Here is a 20,279-nt window from a genome sequence, read left to right on the forward strand (position 1 = left end):
CCTTCCCTTCCTCTCCCTGCAACACGCACCCTGTGAGGTGGGTGGGGCTGAGAGAGCTCTGCAAGAACAGTTCTAACTAGCCCAAGGACACGGATGCCCCTGGCTGCATGCGGAGAAGTGGGGAATCAAACCCAGCTCTCCAGATTAGAGGACATCAAGACCTCTGGCAAGGCATATGCACATGAATGCTGATGACCCACAGACCTTTCCAGATGCGGTCCTTCATTCTGGGTGACCCCTGGTCTCCATTCCCCCTTTTCAAAATGCCAGGGGAAAACATTGAATTGTGGAGACCAGCGCTCCGCGAGTGAACAAAAGCACACACCCCCCCTCCCCCAGTGGCCATGCGCTCATTGTGAACGTGGTTTCTATGGGGAACATTTCCGAAGACACGCCGCCTCGCCGTTATTTCAGGAAATTGTTGCATCCATTATTAATAGAAGCCCTTGAGCTCGCTTTCTTTACAAGCCGAAACGATGATGCGCGCGGTTTCAAATGTCATTGAGCGGCCGGGCTTTTCTCTTGGAGAGCGCATTCCCTGCGCCAGAGAGGTCCCTTCAGTGCTCTGCCTCTCTCTAGAACTGCCCTTTCCTCAGATCTATTAGATGTGTCGGCGTTTGCACGAGAGATGGAAAGTGGGGGGTGTTGACCCTTCCTTTGACGTCCACAGCCCCAATTTGCCCTTCAAAAACAAGCTCTTTGTGCAATAAAACCAGAGTCCACTAGGACCTTTAAGACCAACAAAGATTTATTCAAGGCGTGAGCTTTCGAGTGCAAGCACTCGAAAGCTCACGTCTTGAATAAATCTTTGTTGGTCTTAAAGGTGCTCCTGGACTCTGGTTTTATTGTGCTGCTTCAGACCAACGTGGCTACTCATTTGAAGCTCTTTGTGATCAGTTTAGAGCAGAACACTGGAATGGGAAGAACTGGGGTTCAGCAATGAAGCACCCTGGATGTTGAGGGTTTTCCGGGCCGTGTGGACAACGTGGTCTGGTAGTTTTATTCCGCAATTTTTCACCAGTAAAGTGCAGCTGGCCTCTTCAGAGGCAGGACACGGCTCCTGCCTTTGATGCCTTTTGCGCACCAGGGGAACCATTCTGCCGCATCGCGATTCTCACAAACTGAATCAGTTCATTTAGCGACTAAATGTTTGTGAGAGTTTGTGCCTCGCAAACTGTTAGGACTATCTCTCTCCCTCCCCTCGCTCTGGCAGAACAAACACACTTTTCTCGGATGCTTTAGGATGCTCTGGGCTGATCCTGCGTTGAGCAGGGGGTTGGACTAGATGGCCTCTATGACCTCTTCCCATTCTAAGATTCTAGGAGTTTAGTTCAGCAGTGGAATAGGCTGCCGAAGGAGGTGGTGAGCTCCCCCTCACTGGCAGTCTTCAAGCAAAGGTTGGAGACACACTTTTCTTGGATGCTTTAGGATGCTTAGGGCTGATCCTGCGTTGAGCAGGGGGTTGGACTAGATGGCCTGTATGGCCCCTTCCAACTCTAAGATTCTGTGATTCTATTTATTCCTGCCACAGCCGCTGCTTCGCTCCTCCTTTACTCCATCATAACAGCTTCATTCATCCCACCAGGGTCTTCTGCCGTGCCACCCTGCAAAGGGCAAAATCAACGGCTGCCCCTCCACGCCTTCACCTTATGGAACGGCCTGTACAGTAGTCTTGGGAAATCCCACAGGATTTAGTGATGGAGACTTTGGAAAAAGAGCATTTAGGCAAGGGGGGGACCCCAGCAGGAGATGATGCCCCAGAATCCCCCCTCCAAAGCAGCCACTTTCTCCAGGGAATCTGATCTCTGCAGTCTGGAGATGAGCTGTAATTTGGAGGGTTCTTCAGGTCCCACCTGGAGGCTGGCATCCTTAGTTGCAGCATGCTCACTTGGATGAAGGATGAAAGAAGTTCGTAGCATGCATGACTGAACAGAATATGGGGGATGTCCTGCAGGGGGCATCAGAAAAGAGGTGTATTTAGCATATTTAGATCAGGAACTTCCTGGGTTTTTTTCTCCAGATAATCTCCTGTGTCCTGATTGGCTGAAGTGGATTCTTCCAGCTCCTTTGAGCACACTTAGAATCATAGAGTTGGGAGGGACCTCCAGGGTCACCTAGTCCAACCCCTTGCTCAATGCAGGAACTGACAACTCCCTGCCCACCAACGGTGACCCCAATTTCATGCCCCAGTGATCCCCCCCACCAAAAATCCCCCTCTCTCCTTGCCTCCTGAACAGACAGAACAGAATAGTTAGACAGTTAGTTAGATCTCTCTTTTTCCTTTCTACCCAGATTTGTTTCTCTTCACAATGAAAGTATTTTCGACCCTCATTGCAGAATTAAACTCTGCCAACGACTGTACCCTCTGATATTTGCTTTTCATCCAAAAAAAGAGTCATAAGGCCTTTTACCTGCCTCCTGGACATGGTTTTGCTGTGCCCCAAGAACCAACTCCCTTTTGGCATCTTCGCTCTGCTGTTGCCACCTGCAAGGACGGGGTGGGGGGGGGGGGCGGCCTCCCTACCGGGCCTGAAATGCAAACAGAAGGACGTCTCCATTGATCTAAAAACAAATTCTCCCCAGAAAAGAAAGGGCACAACACATTTCTAATAATAGCCAATGTCTTTCAAAAGAAAACAAACGCAGGATTGAAATACTGACAGGATCCCTTTCAGCGCTGGATTCTTCTCTGGGGTAAGGGCAGGGAAGCTGAAATATTGAAATAGCAGCTGGGTAAACAGAGCATGAAGGGGGTGGGGGAGCAGTTGTTCCTACAGAAACATATCCCACAGGAGTTCTACGGGGCATCTTAAAGAGAGTGCAGACAAGAGACTCCTGAGCCAGGCAATTGGAGAGGAGGGGGAGGGAACTCTTGCTTCTCAAGGGACAGCAGAAAACTGAGCCCCTCCATGTAAGGGCCAGAGCCCCCCTCCCTGTATTTTCCTATGGATCTGCATGTTCTCAGCAACTCTCCAGGGAGGTGGGGTGAAGCAGAGGCCTTGGATTGGGGCTCTGGGCTGCCACTGCCCCAATGTTGATCCCAACACCACATGTCCCCCTCTCCCAGGGGTGCGGGGGGGGGGAGGTAGAGTGGCTTAGTGGAAGGATCTCAAGTTGGGCGATGAGCTGCCCTCCTGGGGGATCCCCAGGCCCCACCTGGAGGCTGGCATCCCGATCTCCAGGGGACCTGGTCTCTAGAGTCTGGGAATGAGCTGTCAATCCAGGGGATCCCCAGATCCCATCTAGAGGTCAGCACCCAGGGAAACTGGGCTCAGAATAAAGAAGTCGGCTCCCCTGGAGGTCAGCTGTAATTGCGGGGCATCCCCAGTTCCCACCGGGAGGCTGGCATCTCTATCATATGGGGACCGGTCTCTGTATTCTGGAGGTGAGCTGTAATTGCGGGGCATCCCCAGTTCCCACCGGGAGGCTGGCATCTCTATCATATGGGGACCGGTCTCTGTATTCTGGAGGTGAGCTGTAATTGCGGGGCATCCCCAGTTCCCACCGGGAGGCTGGCATCTCTATCATATGGGGACCGGTCTCTGTATTCTGGAGGTGAGCTGTAATTGCGGGGCATCCCCAGTTCCCACCGGGAGGCTGGCATCTCTATCATATGGGGACCGGTCTCTGTATTCTGGAGGTGAGCTGTAATTGCGGGGCATCCCCAGTTCCCACCGGGAGGCTGGCATCCCTATCATATGGGGACCGGTCCCTGTATTCTGGAGGTGAGCTGTAATTGCGGGGCATCCCCAGTTCCCACCGGGAGGCTGGCTTCTCCAGCCGGGCTCCAGGGCGCATCTCTCCCAGCCCCCCCCCCTCCCATCCGCAGGCGCTGCAGAACTCTGCACGCGCTCAGAGGCGCTCCCGCCCGCCCAAGGCCCGCCCCCCGGCCGGCCCGCCAGTGCCGGAGCGGCGCGCTGGGCCGGAGACGGCGCAGTGGGGCCGGAGGGAGCCGGGCGGCGGCGGCGGCGTCGGGGGTTGCGCGGCGGACAGCGCGGCCGGCTCGGGCTGGGACGGCGGCGCGATGTGCTGCCGGTGAAGGCGAAGGACGGAGCCGCGGAGCCGGCCGGCCCGATGGGGAGGCAGCCGGGGCGCAGCCTGCGAGCGCTCCCCGCCGCCCTCCTCCTCCTCCTGCTGCTGCCGGTAAGTGGAGCCCGGCGCTTGGGGCTGCTTGGGGGGAGACCCCCCACACACCGCTTGCCATGGGGATCCCCGTCGGGGGGAGGAGGGGAGGGGGTTTTCCCCCCGCCCCCCCCCCCTTTCCGCCGTTCTTCAGCCCTTTGAAAATGAGTGTCCAGAGAGCCCCTTGGGTCGAAAGGGCGACCCCCGCTTGCAGGTGTGAATTCCCCTCTGCACGTGCTCAGGTGCACTCTCTTTTGGAGGTGGCAGGTGGAGTAAGGAGATATCCCGGCCAGGTAGCCCTGCCACAAATCAACTTGATTTCTTCCTCCCTTTAGAGCCCCCCCCCCGCATCAATCCCCCTCCCCCCTTATGTTCCATTCAAAAAAGAATTAGGCATATTGGAAGAAGCCCCCCAGGAATTCTTGGAGAGGGGGAGTGGGGGTCGTAACCTCTGCAAGAAATTGGAATCGCCCTCTCTATGCAGACCTCCCGGTGCAACTTCTAGTGGCGATCCCAAGATTATGCTCCTGTAGGGTTGCCAACTCTGGGTTGGAAAATACTTGGAGATTTGGGGGGGGGGGTGGATGGAGCCTTAGGAGAGCGGCCTTTGGGGAGGGTGGGACTTCAGTGGGGTACAATTCCCCCTCCAAAGCAACCATCTTCCCCAGGTGAGCTGTAATACCAGGAGACCTCCAGCTACCATCTGGAGGTTGGCAACCTATGCCATTGCTTGGAGGATGACTTCTTGAACTTGGATCACTCAGGCCTCAAGCAAGGCAGCGGGAAGAGGAGGGAGATTCTTACAGGGTTGCAAATGTTGTTGTCAAGCCTGGGAAATTCCTGAAAGGGTGGATCTGGAGAGAGATTTCACCCAAAATCAATGCTCTACCAGAGAGCCCGTCTTCCAAAGCTGCTGTTTACTCCGGGGGAACTGATCTCTGTGCCCTGGAGAGTCATTGCAATTCCAGGAGAATTCCAGGCCCCACCTGGAGGTTGGCAACCTTCACCGGAAACACTCCCTTAGTATATTGTGGATCTATACCATCTCAACTGGAGATCTTTGCTTCCAGTTTCTGGGGGAGATATGCTTGCTATAGGAAGAATCTGGACCACGGGTTTCTATATCCCTGTGGGGTAGGCCAGGCTGCAAGAGTTCCTGGCACGAATGGGGATTCGAACCCAGGCCTCCCAAATCATAGTCCCAACACGCTTAACCACTGCAACCATTTCTGGCGGGGAGAAAACTAGAGAACTTTCCAACGTTTCCCAAATAGAACATAATTGGCTTCGAGACATTTATCTTGATTCCTGTTTAGCAAACAAAAAAAGTGTAAAATGTTGGTTTTATGTCCTGGTAGCAATAAAAGCCTGAGTTGAAATAGCTGACGAAGTAAAAAAGAAATTAATCAAGTCTCTTGTGAAATGGTAACGATTGTGCTTAGAATACAACGTGATGGCGATTAGGGTTGTGTGCAGCAGCGTCCGAATTGGCCTGGAACGGCCGCCGTAGACACCCCTAATGGCGACGATGCTTGGATCGCCTATGTGCTTTTTACGAGGGGGGTAGGGGGGAAGATAACAAATTAAAAGCCCTGGGCATGGATCATGTGCTAATAGGAGAATTGTGCACGGTAAGACGGGGCGCGATTGATCCACTCATCTTTCAGTAGAATTTTAACTCTTTTCCGAGGAGGACATGGACATGGGAGCTTCTCACTTGGGCTTTGGGTATGTGACAAAGAGCGCATGCGCACGAGAGCTTATGCCTAGACTAAAACTGGGTTGGTCTTCAAGGCGCCACCGAACTCAAAGATCGTCTCACTTTTGCTGTCGCTCCTGTGCGTCACACACTTCCATTATTTATTCGTTCCATATGGAACTAGAAGAAGAAGAAGGTTTTATATCCCGCTTTTCACTACCCGAAGGAAGGCCACCGCAGTACCCAACCCAGGTTGGACCTACCTCATGATCCTTCACAGGCTGTAGGAATTATGACTCTGCAATCAAATCCTGAAGATATTCCTTGTAGGGGTGGTCAACCTGTGGCCCTCCAGATGTCCATGGACTACAATTCCCATGAGCCCCTGCCAGCGAATGCTGGCAGGGGCTCATGGGAATTGTAGTCCATGGACATCTGGAGGACCACAGGTTGACTACCCCTGCCTTAGGGCACAACGTTTAGAGGCCTCTTGGAGCTTGTGCAGCAAAACTTTCGGTTTAGTAAGGAAGCGGCTCTAAGCGAAACCTCGGCTTTACCAGTTCTTCCTTTGGGTTTGGGTTTTTCAGTGGCATTCCTGCAGTTACAGGCTTTTGGGATATGACAGTGTTGTGTTTGTGCTTTGAAATCATTGAATGAATTTTCCCCATCTTGTATCAACTCTTATGTAGTTGTGTTGTTCTTACATAGTGGGCTTTCTTTGGCACAATTGCAATGCATTGTGTGTCCTGTTTTGTATTTTTTGGCTCCTCCCGGGAAGACGCGAACCCTAACCTGTTAGTGGGGTGGGTGGGGAAGAAGATTGTGTTCTCAGAAGGTTGTGGTAGCGGGAGCAAGAATACAGCGGGCCATTGTGTTGTGTGGCGCTGAGACACATCTGTGAATGTTGTGAGAAGAGAGAAGCAGGAAACGACTCCTGTTCCGCTAGCCTGCCTGACCAGAAAGTCCAGGTCTGTTATGTCCTTAAGTACGTGATTCAAAGACTCATTTCCTTAGCATTGAAGTCACAAATGCCAAAAAGAACATTTGTCTGGTGTGTTCAGAGGCGGCCTTCTGGTTGGGTGGCCAGGGCTGCATTCACAGGTTGTGCTATTGCGTAAACCTTAGAAATCCTAGAAATCAAAACCCTCTTTGATTATTTGACCACATGAGAAACTGCGGTAAATTGTGAATCAAGCACTGCACAATGCTGGGAGTGGGAATGCAGCCCTGGAGGAGATATTTGGCACCTGAGAAATCCAGTTCCTTACGATTTACGATGTCCTCAATGGTCCAGAGAGCCAGGGTTAGCTGTGGCTTGTTTGGGGAATCCCTCGGTGGCAACTCTGGATTAAAGGCTATGCAATGTGTGAAGGAGTCCTTGACTTTTGTCCTCACGAGAATTGGTCTGTTCTTTGGTGTTTTCCTTGCCCAAGAGTAGCCGTGGCTCAGTAGTGGAGCATCTTCTTGGCATCCAGAAGGTCCCAGGTTCAATCCCCAGTGTCTCCTCTTAAAGGAAGCATTGGTGATGTGAAAGTCCTCTACTGGAGAACCTGGAGAGCTACTTGCCCGCCTGAGTAGACAATATTGGCCTTGGGGGACTGATTTGGTGTAAGGCATCTTTGTGGGAGGGGCTGTGGATCAGTGGGAGAGCACAGATCCCAGGTTCAATTCCAGCCACCACCAGTTAGAAATGAGCAAATAGTCGGTGATGCCCTAGACCAGGGGTAGTCAACCTGTGATCCTCCAGATATTCATGGACTACAATTCCCACGAGCCCCTGCCAGCGAATGCTGGCAGGGGCTTGTGGGAATTGTAGTCCATGAACATCTGGAGGACCACAGGTTGACCACCCCTGCCCTAGACCTCAACCTGAGACGCTGGTCTGCTGCTGCCAGCCTGAGTAGACAATGCGGATGTTGATAGTGGTTTTATATAAATTGTTATTTTGGGTTTGTAGAAAATCCGAATGTATACCTTGGTACTTATTGATTCCTACTAGGTCTCCTTTATTGTGGCGCGTGCTTTATATATTGCAGGCTCGTACTATGACTGCATTTTTGGATTAGAATGATTACTCATATAAGCCTTTTGCTACTAGTGAAATCCTGTAAATTTGTTTTTACTCAGACCACAACAGATGGAAGCTGCTTAGCAGAAACCATCGCTTTGCGGGTCGCTGCAAGGAAAATAAAATTAAGAAAAAGACCCCGAGCGAGTTTGTTTATTGCATCTTGAAACGGTCCAGTTTCTGGCAGGGCTTTTCTCTACTGGGCTGGTAATTTTGCACTGGGCCTCCCATACTTCAACAAGGACTTGGACAGAATGGAGAGGGTTTGGAGGAGAGCAACGAGGATGGTCCGGTTGTCTGGGAGGAAAGGAAGAGGGACTTGGGAATGTCCAGCCTGGAGAAGAGGAGGGGGAGAGGGGACAGGAGGGCTCTCTTGAAGGATTTGGAAAGCAGGGACAGGATCATGTTGGCCACAGAGGAGAGTATCCACAGAAGTGACTCTAAACCACATGGCGAACGATATCAGCTAGATATCAGGGGGGAAATTTCACAGTCTGAATAGTTCAGCAGTGGAAGGGGCTGCCTAAGGAGGTGGGGAGCTCCCCCTCACTGGTGGTCTTCAAGCAGCGGCTGGACAGATCCTTCTCCTGGATGCTTGAGGCTGATCCTGCACTGAGCAGGGGGGTGGACTAGATGGCCTGCGTGGCCCCTTCCCACTCTAGGATTCTTTGATTCAGTTTGACTCAGTAAAGGACAGTTTCAGGTGTTCAAAATCCCCCATGGAGGCATCTTTGTAAGAAAACTCTCCCCATATCCTGCAACAGGCAGAGGTTCAATAGGCAGCTTTTCGGGGAGAGTCCTGGGAGTTTGTGGTGTTTTTGTAATGTCTATCTGCAGATATATAGGGGAGGATGCTGGAGTGGGCAGGGCCGAAAACAGGCAATCCTGGGGAGGATGCCGGAATTGGTAACTAACAAACAGGTCTGTCGTCGAACACTTGGCTGAACTGCAAAACTGGATGCTATTTCCGAAGAGAAATTTGTCATCAGCTCAACATGAGATTCTGAGCAAGTGCTCAAGAACACGATTCTGCATGTGCACGATGGCAGACAAAGCCAGCTATGTAAGAACATCAGCTATGTAAGAACAACTATGTAAGAGCCTTGCTGGATCAGACCAGCGGTCCATCGAATCCAACTTCCTATCTTGCACAGCGGCCAAACAGTTCCTCTGCAGGGCCAACAATGGGGCAAAGAAGCCAGGGCCTTCCCCTGACAGGAATATAAAAAGGGCCCTGCTGGATCAGACCAGGGGTCCATCAAATCCAGCATCCCATCTCACATACTGGTCAATCTGGACAGCCAACAGGGTAGAGAGTCTGAGGCCTTCCTAAGAGCCCTGCTGGATCAGTCCACCTAGACCAGCCTCCTGGCTCGGTGGTAGAGCCTCTGCTTGGCCTGCAGAAGATCCCTGGTTCAATCCCCAGCATCTCCACTTAAAGGCCCAGGCAGGAGGGGAGATTAAAAGCCTCTCTCTGCTTGAGATTCCAGAAAGTCGCTGTGTAGGCAGAACTGACCTTGATGGAGGGATGCTCTGATTCAGCATAAGGCAGCTTCGTCCCCGTTGATACTCCCAGGGACATCGATTGAGGATTGTGCTGTTACTGAGGCACATGTAAGTCCTCCCCCCTTCCCCCCCCCATCGGAGCCACCAAACAACATCTGCAGACGGAACGGCTTATTCCGCAAATCCTATTAAGCGTTTGAATTGCCTCTCGCTTGATCTCAGCCAAAAGGCCAGGAAGCCTCACCAGGTGGTATTCTCAAAGGTGTTCCCCCCCCCCCAGCTGTAATGAGCTCCCCTGGTCTGCTCCTGCTTTTTGCTGACTTGGTGCAAAAAAAACAGATTGCGTGCTTCCTGACTTCAGAAAAGAAACCCGCACCGTTTAGGAGTGTGGACTCATTTGGGGGGGGGGGTTTCTAGTCTGAGGTCTGACAATGCTCAGTTTGGTTCTCTGGCCCTGAAACTACCAGAACCTGCTGAGTTTTCACATTTGGAGCATACCACACACACACACACACACCCCAGTGTGACATGAACTCTCAGGTAATCTTTGGAGACGTTTGCTCTTCGCCTGCCGAGATCATCTTTAATATTCCTTTAATATTCCCCCTCTGTCCTCTGGCTTCTTTCTGTTCCCAATTTTCCTCGGTACTTCTGTTTGTCAGCCGAAAGAATGAAATATTGTCCGGGTGTGAGGTCAGCAGATAAGTCCGGCCGTTAATATGTTCCAATCCATCCGAGGGCTACGTGCGCCGTGGCGGCTTCCCTGGGTGTTAAAAATCGGATTTGCTGCCAGCTGTGGGTAGAGCATGGGCACGGGGCAATTGTTTCCATAAGCGTGGTATAGCCAGCAGTTTGGTAGCTGAAAGTTCCAGCTTTTGAGTGTTATCCAGCGAGCACCATGAAGAAGGGAGCTAGAATTGCAGGCGAGCCTATCCAGACACACAGCGATACTAACCTGCAGAGATCCTACAATCGTAACATTTCAATCTAGAAAATGAATGGCCACAAACACGGATGAAGTCAGTTCCACCCAAGTTCTGAGATTTTTATCCTCACAATCATCTTATCAGGTAGACTGAGAGAGAATGATTGGTCCTAGATTCCTCCCCCTTCTTTTCGGCCTGATTTGGAAGTGTTGCACTGCTCCCCCAAATCCCTCTGCCAAATATCTCCCCCAGTCCTCCCGACTCTGTAGATCTGTTTTAAACACGTTTAGAAAAGATTCTGTTCTCTAAAAATTCTCCTCAGAGGTGTTGCTTCTCAGCTAAGGCCCAGACAGGTGTTCTCTAGATACGGGTTCTGTCAGAAACGGCATCAAAATAATTTTCCTCCAGCCCACAGCTCTAATAGCAATTCCCTCACAGTGTTTGGAGCAGCCTGCGCCTCAAGCTCTCTGCTTCAACGAATAATTAGCCTTTCACTCGCTGTCCCTTCAGCGCTGTCCGTCACACTGGGCTTTCGAGTCTCCTGTCCCTGCTACTAGGTATATTTCCCAGTTTGGCTTCTTTGGACTTTTTATAAGGTGACCAGATTGTCCCACTTCTGGAGGGACATCTGGGGGCACCTGGCAAATTGTACTTATGATGCAAGTAAAAATATATATTAGAATCATAGAATCATAGAGTTGGAAGGGGCCATACAGGCCATCTAGTCCAACCCCCTGCTCTACGCAGGATCAGCCCTAAGCATCCTATTACAATCCTATTTTTGCGTTCTATGCCTTCTTTGACCCTGTTCTTTGGAATTCTTTGGAATTCTTTGGAATTCTTTGGAATTCTTTGGAATTCTTTGGAATTCTTTGGAATTCTTTGGAATTCTTTGGAATTCTTTGGAATTCTGGGCACCGTCACAAAATGGCTACTGCAGGAGGTAGAGCCAGGCACAAAATGGCCGCCACAGTCTCCCTTCAGTTACACAGCAAAGATTCGTACGCTGTTGCCGCAGCTGCTGCCAAAGCAACCTTTTAAAGAAAGCTGCTCAGCCTCTCGAAACTCCAGGGGCCACTCTGAAGCCTCACAGGGCAAAAGCTTTTTCTAAAAACATTCGACAGGCACCAGGAAAGTCGACAACCGATACAGTGGTGCCAACAAGCTGCAAGTTGGGCGGGTTCCCCTGACCTGGAGCATCTTCTAAAACTCGCCTGCAGCACCACTTGATTCCCCCTCTGCTTTCCGCCACAAAACGTCCCTTAAAGTGCAGCGATGGTTTTTGGCTTTCCACCTTTCTAGTTCCATTGGGATATTTCCTGCCACATAGAAAATAACACGAGCATCTTCTTGTTACATAACGGCACAGAAAGATCCCACCAGGGAGGGTTGTGTGTGTGTGTTGCAGCACGTTAAAAGAACCTGGAAGAAACATTCGGCCTAAATGAATGTGGGAAATCTAGCTTTGCTTTTCATTTGGCAAGGAAGTCTAAAGGAGCGGGGGGGGGGGGAGAACTAGTTTGCGAACCTCCTTAAAAAAATTGAAACCCCCTTCACAGGAGATTTTAATTAATCTAACAGGGGAGGGGGGCTCAGATCTTAAACAGGACTTTGTATACCCCGACATGCTTCTGAGCCCTCTTGAGTAATAGGATCTGGCCGAGACCATCATTAACACCGCATCTTGGACCAAATTTTGGACTAAATGTTGCCCCAGGTGTGAAGAAATTGGAGCAGTAAGTGCCTGTTAATGGGAACGCAGGGAGCCACTTTGATGTTTTCGGGCTCCGTGTTTGTTTCGTGGCTGTAGGAACAGCAATTTGCTTACATTCAAATAAAAAAAAAGAGCAGATTTGGGAGTGAAAGTGGTAATTTTGCCCTGCAGCGTGTTGGCGGGCGAACGAAGCCTGTAAGGGTCCTTTTCCCTCAAAGCAGGAAAGCACACTGTGTTCGGTTCGTGGCGGCTTGGTGCTTGCTAATTATTTAATTCTTTCTCGGTGCCTGATGCTGATCAGAATTGGTCCAAATCCCACTTTGTGAACCGGTCTACGCTGCAAGTTGACATTAGCATTATTCAGCCCAAACTGTCATGGCAGCTTGCTAGGAATTCTGGGAATTTTGGCTGCTCGGTCAGTCGACTTAGAATGCTCCAAAGAGAATTCCAAAAGGAACTCTGAGGAAAAGAATCAGAGCGATCCATGGCTATACTGTTAAAAGGAGCGAATTTCTGAAAAAGGAATTCCACTCCCCATAAAGAGGAAAGCTAGCATGCCAGCAGGGCTCATGGAAATTGTAGTCCATGGATATCTGGAGAGCTACCATTTGGCCTCCCTTGGATAGGACCTGGGAAACCTGGTTCGGATCTCCCCTCTGCCATAGAAGCTTCCGGGTGATCCTGGGTCCTTGGCTTCTCTCAGTCTTGCCTACCTTACAGGGTTGTTGAGAAGGTAAAAGGAAGGAAAGGAGGGCGATTTTACGTCACTCTGGCTCCTCAATGGAGAGAAAGACAGGTTATAAAGAAGTAAATAAATAGCAATGCTACAAGCCATCTTATGCAGCCTTAAAGGTTGCCCAAGTGGCTTTATTACTGGGGTAACTTGCCTGAAGATAACCTCATCAGCTGCCTCCTGGCAGCCCATTCTATTTTGCATCGTTTTGCCCACCCTCAAAACAAACCCCAGAGAGGACTTTAAATTATTCAGTCGGAATCTTGACACATCTGAATGGCTTTGAGAAAAGCAGTGCAAGTCTTTTACAACTCGGGGAGGTCACCTCGGCCTGGAAAATTGTCCGCTGCACATAAAAGCTTCCCAAAGGGATGGTGCTGCATCACGCCTCTGTCCAATTGGACCTCATGCTGCTGTTGGCTTGACCGGAATAAAGCACAGCCGGGTCAGAAGCGCTGTGGGGCTCCCGGTGCAACAGGAGCAGCAGAGTTTCAGGATCCAAAGAGGTGTGGTGCACCAGATGCGTCAAAGAACGCCTACGGGCCCCCTGAACCCGTGTCCCTCGTGGCTGGTGAAAGCCGGCGGCAGGGGGGGATCTAGGCAGGTTGGCGCTAGTGTTCTTGCCGGACCAGGCGGTGGCAGCGTTCAACGTGGTTGACCACGAGCTCTTGACCCATCACCTACCTGACACAGGGCTCCAAGGCAGAGCCCTCAGATGGCTGCAGTCCTTTCTCCAAGGCTGGGGGGGAGTACCCTCTCTTGGGGGGTCCCGCAGGGAGCAATACTCTCCCCAATGTGTATTTAAGATCTGCATGCGCTCCCGCACCCAGTAGATCTGGAGCAGGGGTAGTCAAACTGCGGCCCTCCAGATGTCCATGGACTACAATTCCCAGGAGCCCCTGCCAGCGAACGCTGGCAGGGGCTCCTGGGAATTGTAGTCCATGGACATCTGGAGGGCCGCAGTTTGACTACCCCTGATCTGGAGGTTTGGGCTGGTTTGTCACCGATATGCAGATGACACCCAGTTATTCTTGTCAATGGGTGGCCATCCGTCGACACCAGCAGGCTGTCTGGCCAGATGCCTGGAGGCCGTGGGGAGGGAAGCAAAAGGGGCTGCTGGAATGGCTTGGAGGCATTCTAGTCTCACAGCAGGCAGGCACCAGCTGTGCAGGGGGGGGGGAGCTGTTCAGACATCTGGCTGGGGATGCGGGGGTGGGGATTATACTGGCTTTTTTATGTTTTAAGCGGTTAAGCCGAGCAGCAGCTTCGAATCTGGAGAGCTAGGTTTGTGTTCTCCGCTCCCCCTCCCCATGCCGCCAGCTGGGTGACCTTCAGCTAGTCACAGTCCTGTTAGAGCTGTTCTCATAGAGCAATTCGGTCAGAGCGCTCTCAGCCCCATCTACCCCACAACAGAGTGTCTGTTGTGCGGTGAGCAAGGGAAGGCGATTGTCAGCCGCTTTGAGGCTCCACCGGGCACTGGGAAGTGGGGGTATGAAAACCAACTCTTCTTCTTAAGGTTTCAGCTGTATAGGTTGATTTTAATACTGTGTTTTATTGCGACTATGTAAACCGCCCAGCAGCCGGCTCAAGGTTGACTCAGCCTTCCCAAGTCAGTAAATGAGTACCTGGCTTGCTGGGGGGTAAAACAGTAATGAACAGGGAAGGCACTGGCAAACCACCCTGTATTGAGTCTGCCATGAAAACGCTAGAGGGCGTCACCCCAAGGGTCAGACATGACTCGGTGCTTGCACAGGGGAGACCTTTACCTTTACCTTTAAACCGCCCTGAGCCCACTTTGTGGGGAGTGGAGAGATAAAAGCCAAATAAATAAATATATATAAATAAATTGTTGTTGTTAGGTGCGAAGTCGTGTCCGACCCATCGCGACCCCATGGACAATGATCCTCCAGGCCTTCCTGTCCTCTACCATTCCCCGGAGTCCATTTAAGTTTGCAATCTAAATAAATATGATGTTAATAAATAAATATGATGTTAATAATAAATGAAAAATGGAAGGCAAAATGGTGATTCTTCTCACACAAATCTGACGGGGAGGTCGGACGAGTAAGGTGGATTATTTAGTGTGTGTGAATCCACTTTCAATGAATTTCGCAGTGGGATTTTACCGTGTGGGAAATGGCAAGAACCCCTTGCAACCAGTTGTCTGTTGCCAAAGTGGATAGCAATGGCCTATTTTCACCGGTGTGAAAGCACAGCCCCCAAGGGCAGGGCCCAGGATAAAGAAAGCTTTGGCAGAATCCTGTGGGATTGTTCAAACCCCGCCCTGAAATGAGCAAGAAAACTGCATATGGAAACATTCACAACCAATACGTATGAACAGAGAAAGACATTTCTCAATGGCACATTTATGCCTCTCTGCAGGCATTCCATTGAAACGACAATGTGGTTACATCATATGAGCAAATCTATGATTTTTAAAACTTGGGGTTAATTGTCGTATTACAGGTGGGAAAGCTCCCCCCCCCCCCCATTTTGCATTTTCTCGCCGGCCTGGCAGGGAACTCAGGCTGGCGTTCTCACATTGTTCCCAAGGCTGCCTCTGCTGGGAACATGCAGAGAGGGACTATTCAGAGCACTTTGCCACTACAAAATTAGCCCCTGTTCCTCCACCTTGCGCTTTGGCACATGCCTTAAAATTGCCGGCTGACTCACGCACAAAAGGCGCACCTCGTTGTTGGGTGGCCTAGCCGGCAGGGGTTCTCCACACGCCTGATCTCACCTCCGAACAACTTTGTACAAAACTCTTCCTGAGCCCGTCCACAAAAGTGACCTGCGGCGCAAATGTGGCCAGGGCTATGTGCACGCTGAACATGATGCGCCAAGAATAAATTTCTCGATCTGTGGCTACTCGGAGAAATGCAGATTGGGATCCGAAGCTTAAAGGAAGGAGCTTGCATCTGTTCTGAGGGGAGAGAGGAGAATTCGGGAGGGCTGAGATTTTAGGTTTGCCACCTGTGAGTAGGAAAATTTGGGGTGGAGCAGGGTGGGAGGCGGATTTTGGAGAAGGGCAGGGGACCTCAGTGGGGTATAACCCCATAAGATCCCATTTCCTGCCAAGAATGTAGGTGAAATGGAGTCTGGGAGATGGATTTCCAACATCAGGCTTCCAAAGAGCGAGATTTTGAAAGGCAGACAACGAACCAGTTGTGAAGAAATGCAAAGATTCATTTTTGTTCTAAACCCACCAAATCTGAGTCTCTCTGCCTGGGCTTATCTACCACTGGATGTCTGTGCGCTTCCCTTGACTAAAATCCAGTTATTTGGAAAATGGGGAAGAACTGCTTTCGTATTTTGAGGTCCTTCATGCAGAAGTTGCAATGAAATGCCTGTGTGGTTCTTAATTTTCCCCATGTTGTTAGATTAGTAGATTTAAAGATTCTTTCGAAACTTCTAGGAGTCTCGTATTGTGGTTGGTCTGAGCTCGTGAAGACAGAGAAGAAAATCAGGCACTCAGGCTTTTATTCTTCCCTTTTCTCTTCAATTCTCCCACTTAACACCCGCTTTTCTCTTTTCCCCCCTGCCCAGCTGGTTTTGCGGTGTAACTCCTTGATGACCCTGCCCTTTTCCACTCTGCTGGAGAGGTACTGTGAAGCGCTGGCATCTCATCATAACGTAACAGGTAAAAAACAACTTCCTGTGATGTCATTAACCTGCGGAACTGACTGCTTCAAGATGTGGCAACGAAAACTGACTGTGAAAAGAGGGCGTGGCCGATGCATCGTGGATTTGGTTTATTATAGTTATGGCTATTGTTGTTATTGCGGCTTGTACGCCATCTCTCTCTGTGATCAGGCTTGGGGCGGTTCACGACAATGGGATATAACAATTAAAACAGCATCAAATCACTAAAATTAGCAGTAGCACAATGGAACCTGCACATTTAGAGGCGGCGTAGCTCAGAAACCTGGACGCTGGAGAGAAACATTTCCCCATGGTCACACAGTTAGAACGGCATCGTTTACACCAGGGGTAGTCAACCTGTGGTCCTCCAGATGTCCATGGACTACAATTCCCATGAGCCCCTGCCAGCAAATGCTGGCAGGGGCTCATGGGAATTGTAGTCCATGGACATCTGGAGGACCACAGGTTGACTACCCCTGGACTAGAGCTAGGAAGTGTCTTTCCTGTGTCTGGGTGGAGTTCATTAGAAAGTCCATTGGGGGGGGGGAGAGTGCCTTATAACTGGTAGGAGGGTTGTTGTAAGGGATATGAAGGGACCCACCAGGGATGCCAGCCTCCAGGAGAGACCAGGGGATCCCCCAGAATTACAGCTCTTTTCCAGACTACAAAGATAATTTCCCCTGGGGAAAATGGCTGCTTTGGAGGGGGGACTCTGTGGCTTCGTACCCCACTCAGGTCTCTGTCCTCCCCAGGCAGCTGGCAGCCGTACCCCCCCACCACCACCACCACACCCCCTATCAGTAATCAAGGGGGAGCTGGCAGCCCTAGAGGCCACGATGCGGGTTGGGATACTGGTTCACTTCTGGTAAGAACCCGGAAGTGTCATCGGGAAGGTCTAGGACTTGCTGGGTTTTCCGGTGATTCCTAGAGCTCCCCTGGGTTCCTACTGGAAGCAGCCTAGTGCCAAACACAAAATGGCTCGTGTCTCTTCCTTTCTTTTCTGCCGTCACTGTTTGGAGCTGGCAGGGGGTACCGGAACTGGGCTAGAAGGGATCCCCCCTCCCACGGAGAAGGGGAGGGGCTTAACAGCTGTAGTATTTACGGTGCCTGCGCATTGGCATTTGGGGATTGTTAACCCACATATTAAAAAAAAAAAGCATGTGGCTGAAACCTTTTCTTGAAAAAAAATGTATTAGAAGCAATTCCATCTGGGGTTAAAAAGGAATTCATTTGAGCTGCCACAACGCTGCTAGTTAGATTCAGCATCTTGCGTTCCTCATTAGCTGGTTTGCTGGTTCTCCAGGGGACGTTTTTTGAGAAATTCATATGCTGCGTATGTCTATGTAGGTCAATTATATAAAGATGCTCCATCTGGGAAAGGTGGTTGTGTGTGTGTGTGTGTGTGTGTTTTGGTTGCTTCTCAGCTCCGTATTTTAAAATTCTGTTTGTCCATCAACTTTCTCGCCCCCTCCCCATCTCTTCTCATGCCTCCATTTCTTCCTCCAAGTTTCCGTTGCTAAAGTGCATGGAGCAGACATTGGAGAAGGTTTTTCTGTCTAACAGGCTGACCTGCAGAGATCAAAGACCTCCCTTCCCCCCTCCCCCCCCCACACTTCTGAATCATAGAGTTGGAAGGGGCCACACAGGCCATCTAGTCCAACCCCCTGCTCAACGCAGGATCAGCCCTAAGCATCCCAGAAAAGTGTGTATCCAACCTTTGCTTGAAGACTGCCAGTGGCTTTCTGTAGAGTGTACAAATGTTCAAGAGACCATCTTTCAAAACAGTTGGGATCCGGAAGGGAATGGAACAAAACTGGAGTCCCAGGGGCATCTTAAAGACCAGCAAAGGGATGAGCTTTCGTGTGCAGGCACACTTCCTCAGGTACAGTGAAACAGAATATCCTCAACCATTGCATAGAGAGGTAGAGAGAGGGAAGGGCGGGGTTACCCAGGTTACCCAGCAGGCTTCCTGTGTCTCAAAGGGTCTTACACTCACCTGCCCTCATCTCCCCACGACAGGCCCCTTGTGAGGCAGGTGGGGCTGAGAGAGTCCTGAGAGAACCATGTCTGGCCCAAGAACACCCAGCTGGCTTCCCTTGGAGGAGGAATGGAGAATCGAACCAGGTTCTCTAGATTAAAGTCCGCCACAATTATACCACTCTGGCTCTCCAAGGCTACGGTCAGTGTGAACAGGCCCTCCTTGAAGAACTGTGAGCCGTGAAGACCGGGAAGAATCCTGAGTTGTGTTGGTTCAGCAGAAGCGACCGTTCTTGTGAATGTTCCCCTCGGGAGCGGTTTCTTCTCCGAGTGCTTTCCTTAATCTCTCTGCAGATCCCCGCGTGTGCACGAGGCAGGTCGACCTCTCGCCACAGCCTTAAAAACATTCTCACGTCTCAGCTGCTGAAATATTCATTGGCTTTTTGTACTTCCTAAGATACGATGGCAGAGATGTTTTTTCCCAATGCATTTTCGTCGCGGGGGCGAGGAGCAGGGAGGCTACGGGTTTCTCTTCTTGTACATCTAACGCTTTCTTGCCGCTACAATAAATAAAGAGTTCTGCGTTTTTCAGGGTCCTGGGGCGGATGGAGGACGCGAGGGGACGTCCTTGACTTCTGGGAGTTGGCGGGTGGACACCTTTCTTGCCTTCTGAGATGCTGGGGACTACTGGAATCCCTGCAAAATTTTAGGTTTGCATGGCAGATGGTCAGTTGAGGCATTTGACGCGTCACGGATACCAAGTTGTATATACAGATCTGCCAAGGACCAGGCTTGAGATCCGAGGCAGGGTGGAAATCCTGAGGTCCCTATCGGCTCCATCTGGCGGCCTCCCCGTGGGAGCCAGTCGATCAAAAGGTATTCGCCTCAGCCTGATTGGACAGCTCGTGGCAGGATCCACTAGGGATCCAGTTGGTTTAAACTAGGCGTGTGCTCTTCGGACTGCTTCGGAAGAAAAACCTCCGCAGCAGGGCTGCTTCGGAGACAGATTGCTCCGAAGCGGCCTGAAGCGCAAAATCTCAATGTTGAACAGATCCGAAGTGGGCAGTCTGAAGAGCTCATGGCCTCTGTGTTCCTTGACTCACGGATCCAACACCTACGGCTTTTTTGTACCCTCCACTCTGTCCAGCAGAAGGCCGGTTCTGATCTGAGCATGCAAGACCAGAACGGCACCGTGGGGTTTGGAGAGGTTTCCTATAGACCAGGGGTAGTCAACCTGTGGTCCTCCAGATGTCCATGGACTACAATTCCCATGAGCCCCTGCCAGCGAATGCTGGCAGGGGCTCATGGGAATGGTAGTCCATGGACATCTGGAGGACCACAGGTTGACTACCCCTGCTGCAGACAACCCCCCTTGTCTTTTCCGACATCTCCGTTTCTTTTCTCCAGCTTCTGTTTCCTTGCCTGGGTTTTTTCCCCTCCCTTCCCACAGTTTTATTTTTATATACGAGCCACAGTCTTGTTTGAAGCCTTCATTTTCTTGAGTTATTTTTTTTTTAAATTGCGTTCCTATGTTACAATGTGGATTTTTTTTTTTTAAGCAACCTCACATTGCATCTACACATTATGTACGGTTATATAATGTAGCACCTCTTGACAGGGTAGTGCTTGTTAGTCACAAAAGCCTGGAAGTTGGTGCCAAGAACACTCAAAGTGGGTGATCGAGAGAAGTCAAGCAAGGCTGTTTTTCCCATTCAATTTGGAAATTGTGATCTTTCTCATCCATACTGTGCCAACTTCATAAGTCCTGCTTTGAGGTGGTGGGCAGAGTTTAAGTGTGCAAAGGAGGGCTGAGCACTCGCTGCTTAAAGTATAAATAGCTTTACCGAAAAGAGGAACAATCATGTAAAGGGAGAGGAGGGAGATAGTCCTAA

General features: G+C 50.7%; 1 protein-coding gene across 1 annotated transcript in view; it reads left to right on the forward strand.

The window, feature by feature from the left end:
• Nucleotides 1-3,946: 3,946 nt before the first annotated feature.
• CRHR2 (corticotropin releasing hormone receptor 2) overlaps nt 3,947-20,279 on the forward strand; it is a 108,819-nt gene continuing 92,486 nt past the window's right edge. The window contains exons 1-2 of the mRNA XM_077303638.1: nt 3,947-4,143; nt 16,315-16,408. Of these exons, the coding sequence (XP_077159753.1) occupies nt 4,075-4,143; nt 16,315-16,408 (163 nt within the window). The 5' untranslated portion in view covers nt 3,947-4,074. The remainder of the gene's footprint in view (nt 4,144-16,314; nt 16,409-20,279) is intronic.

This window comes from Paroedura picta, chromosome 11 (assembly GCF_049243985.1).
Source record: "Paroedura picta isolate Pp20150507F chromosome 11, Ppicta_v3.0, whole genome shotgun sequence".
Lineage (NCBI taxonomy): Eukaryota > Metazoa > Chordata > Lepidosauria > Squamata > Gekkonidae > Paroedura > Paroedura picta.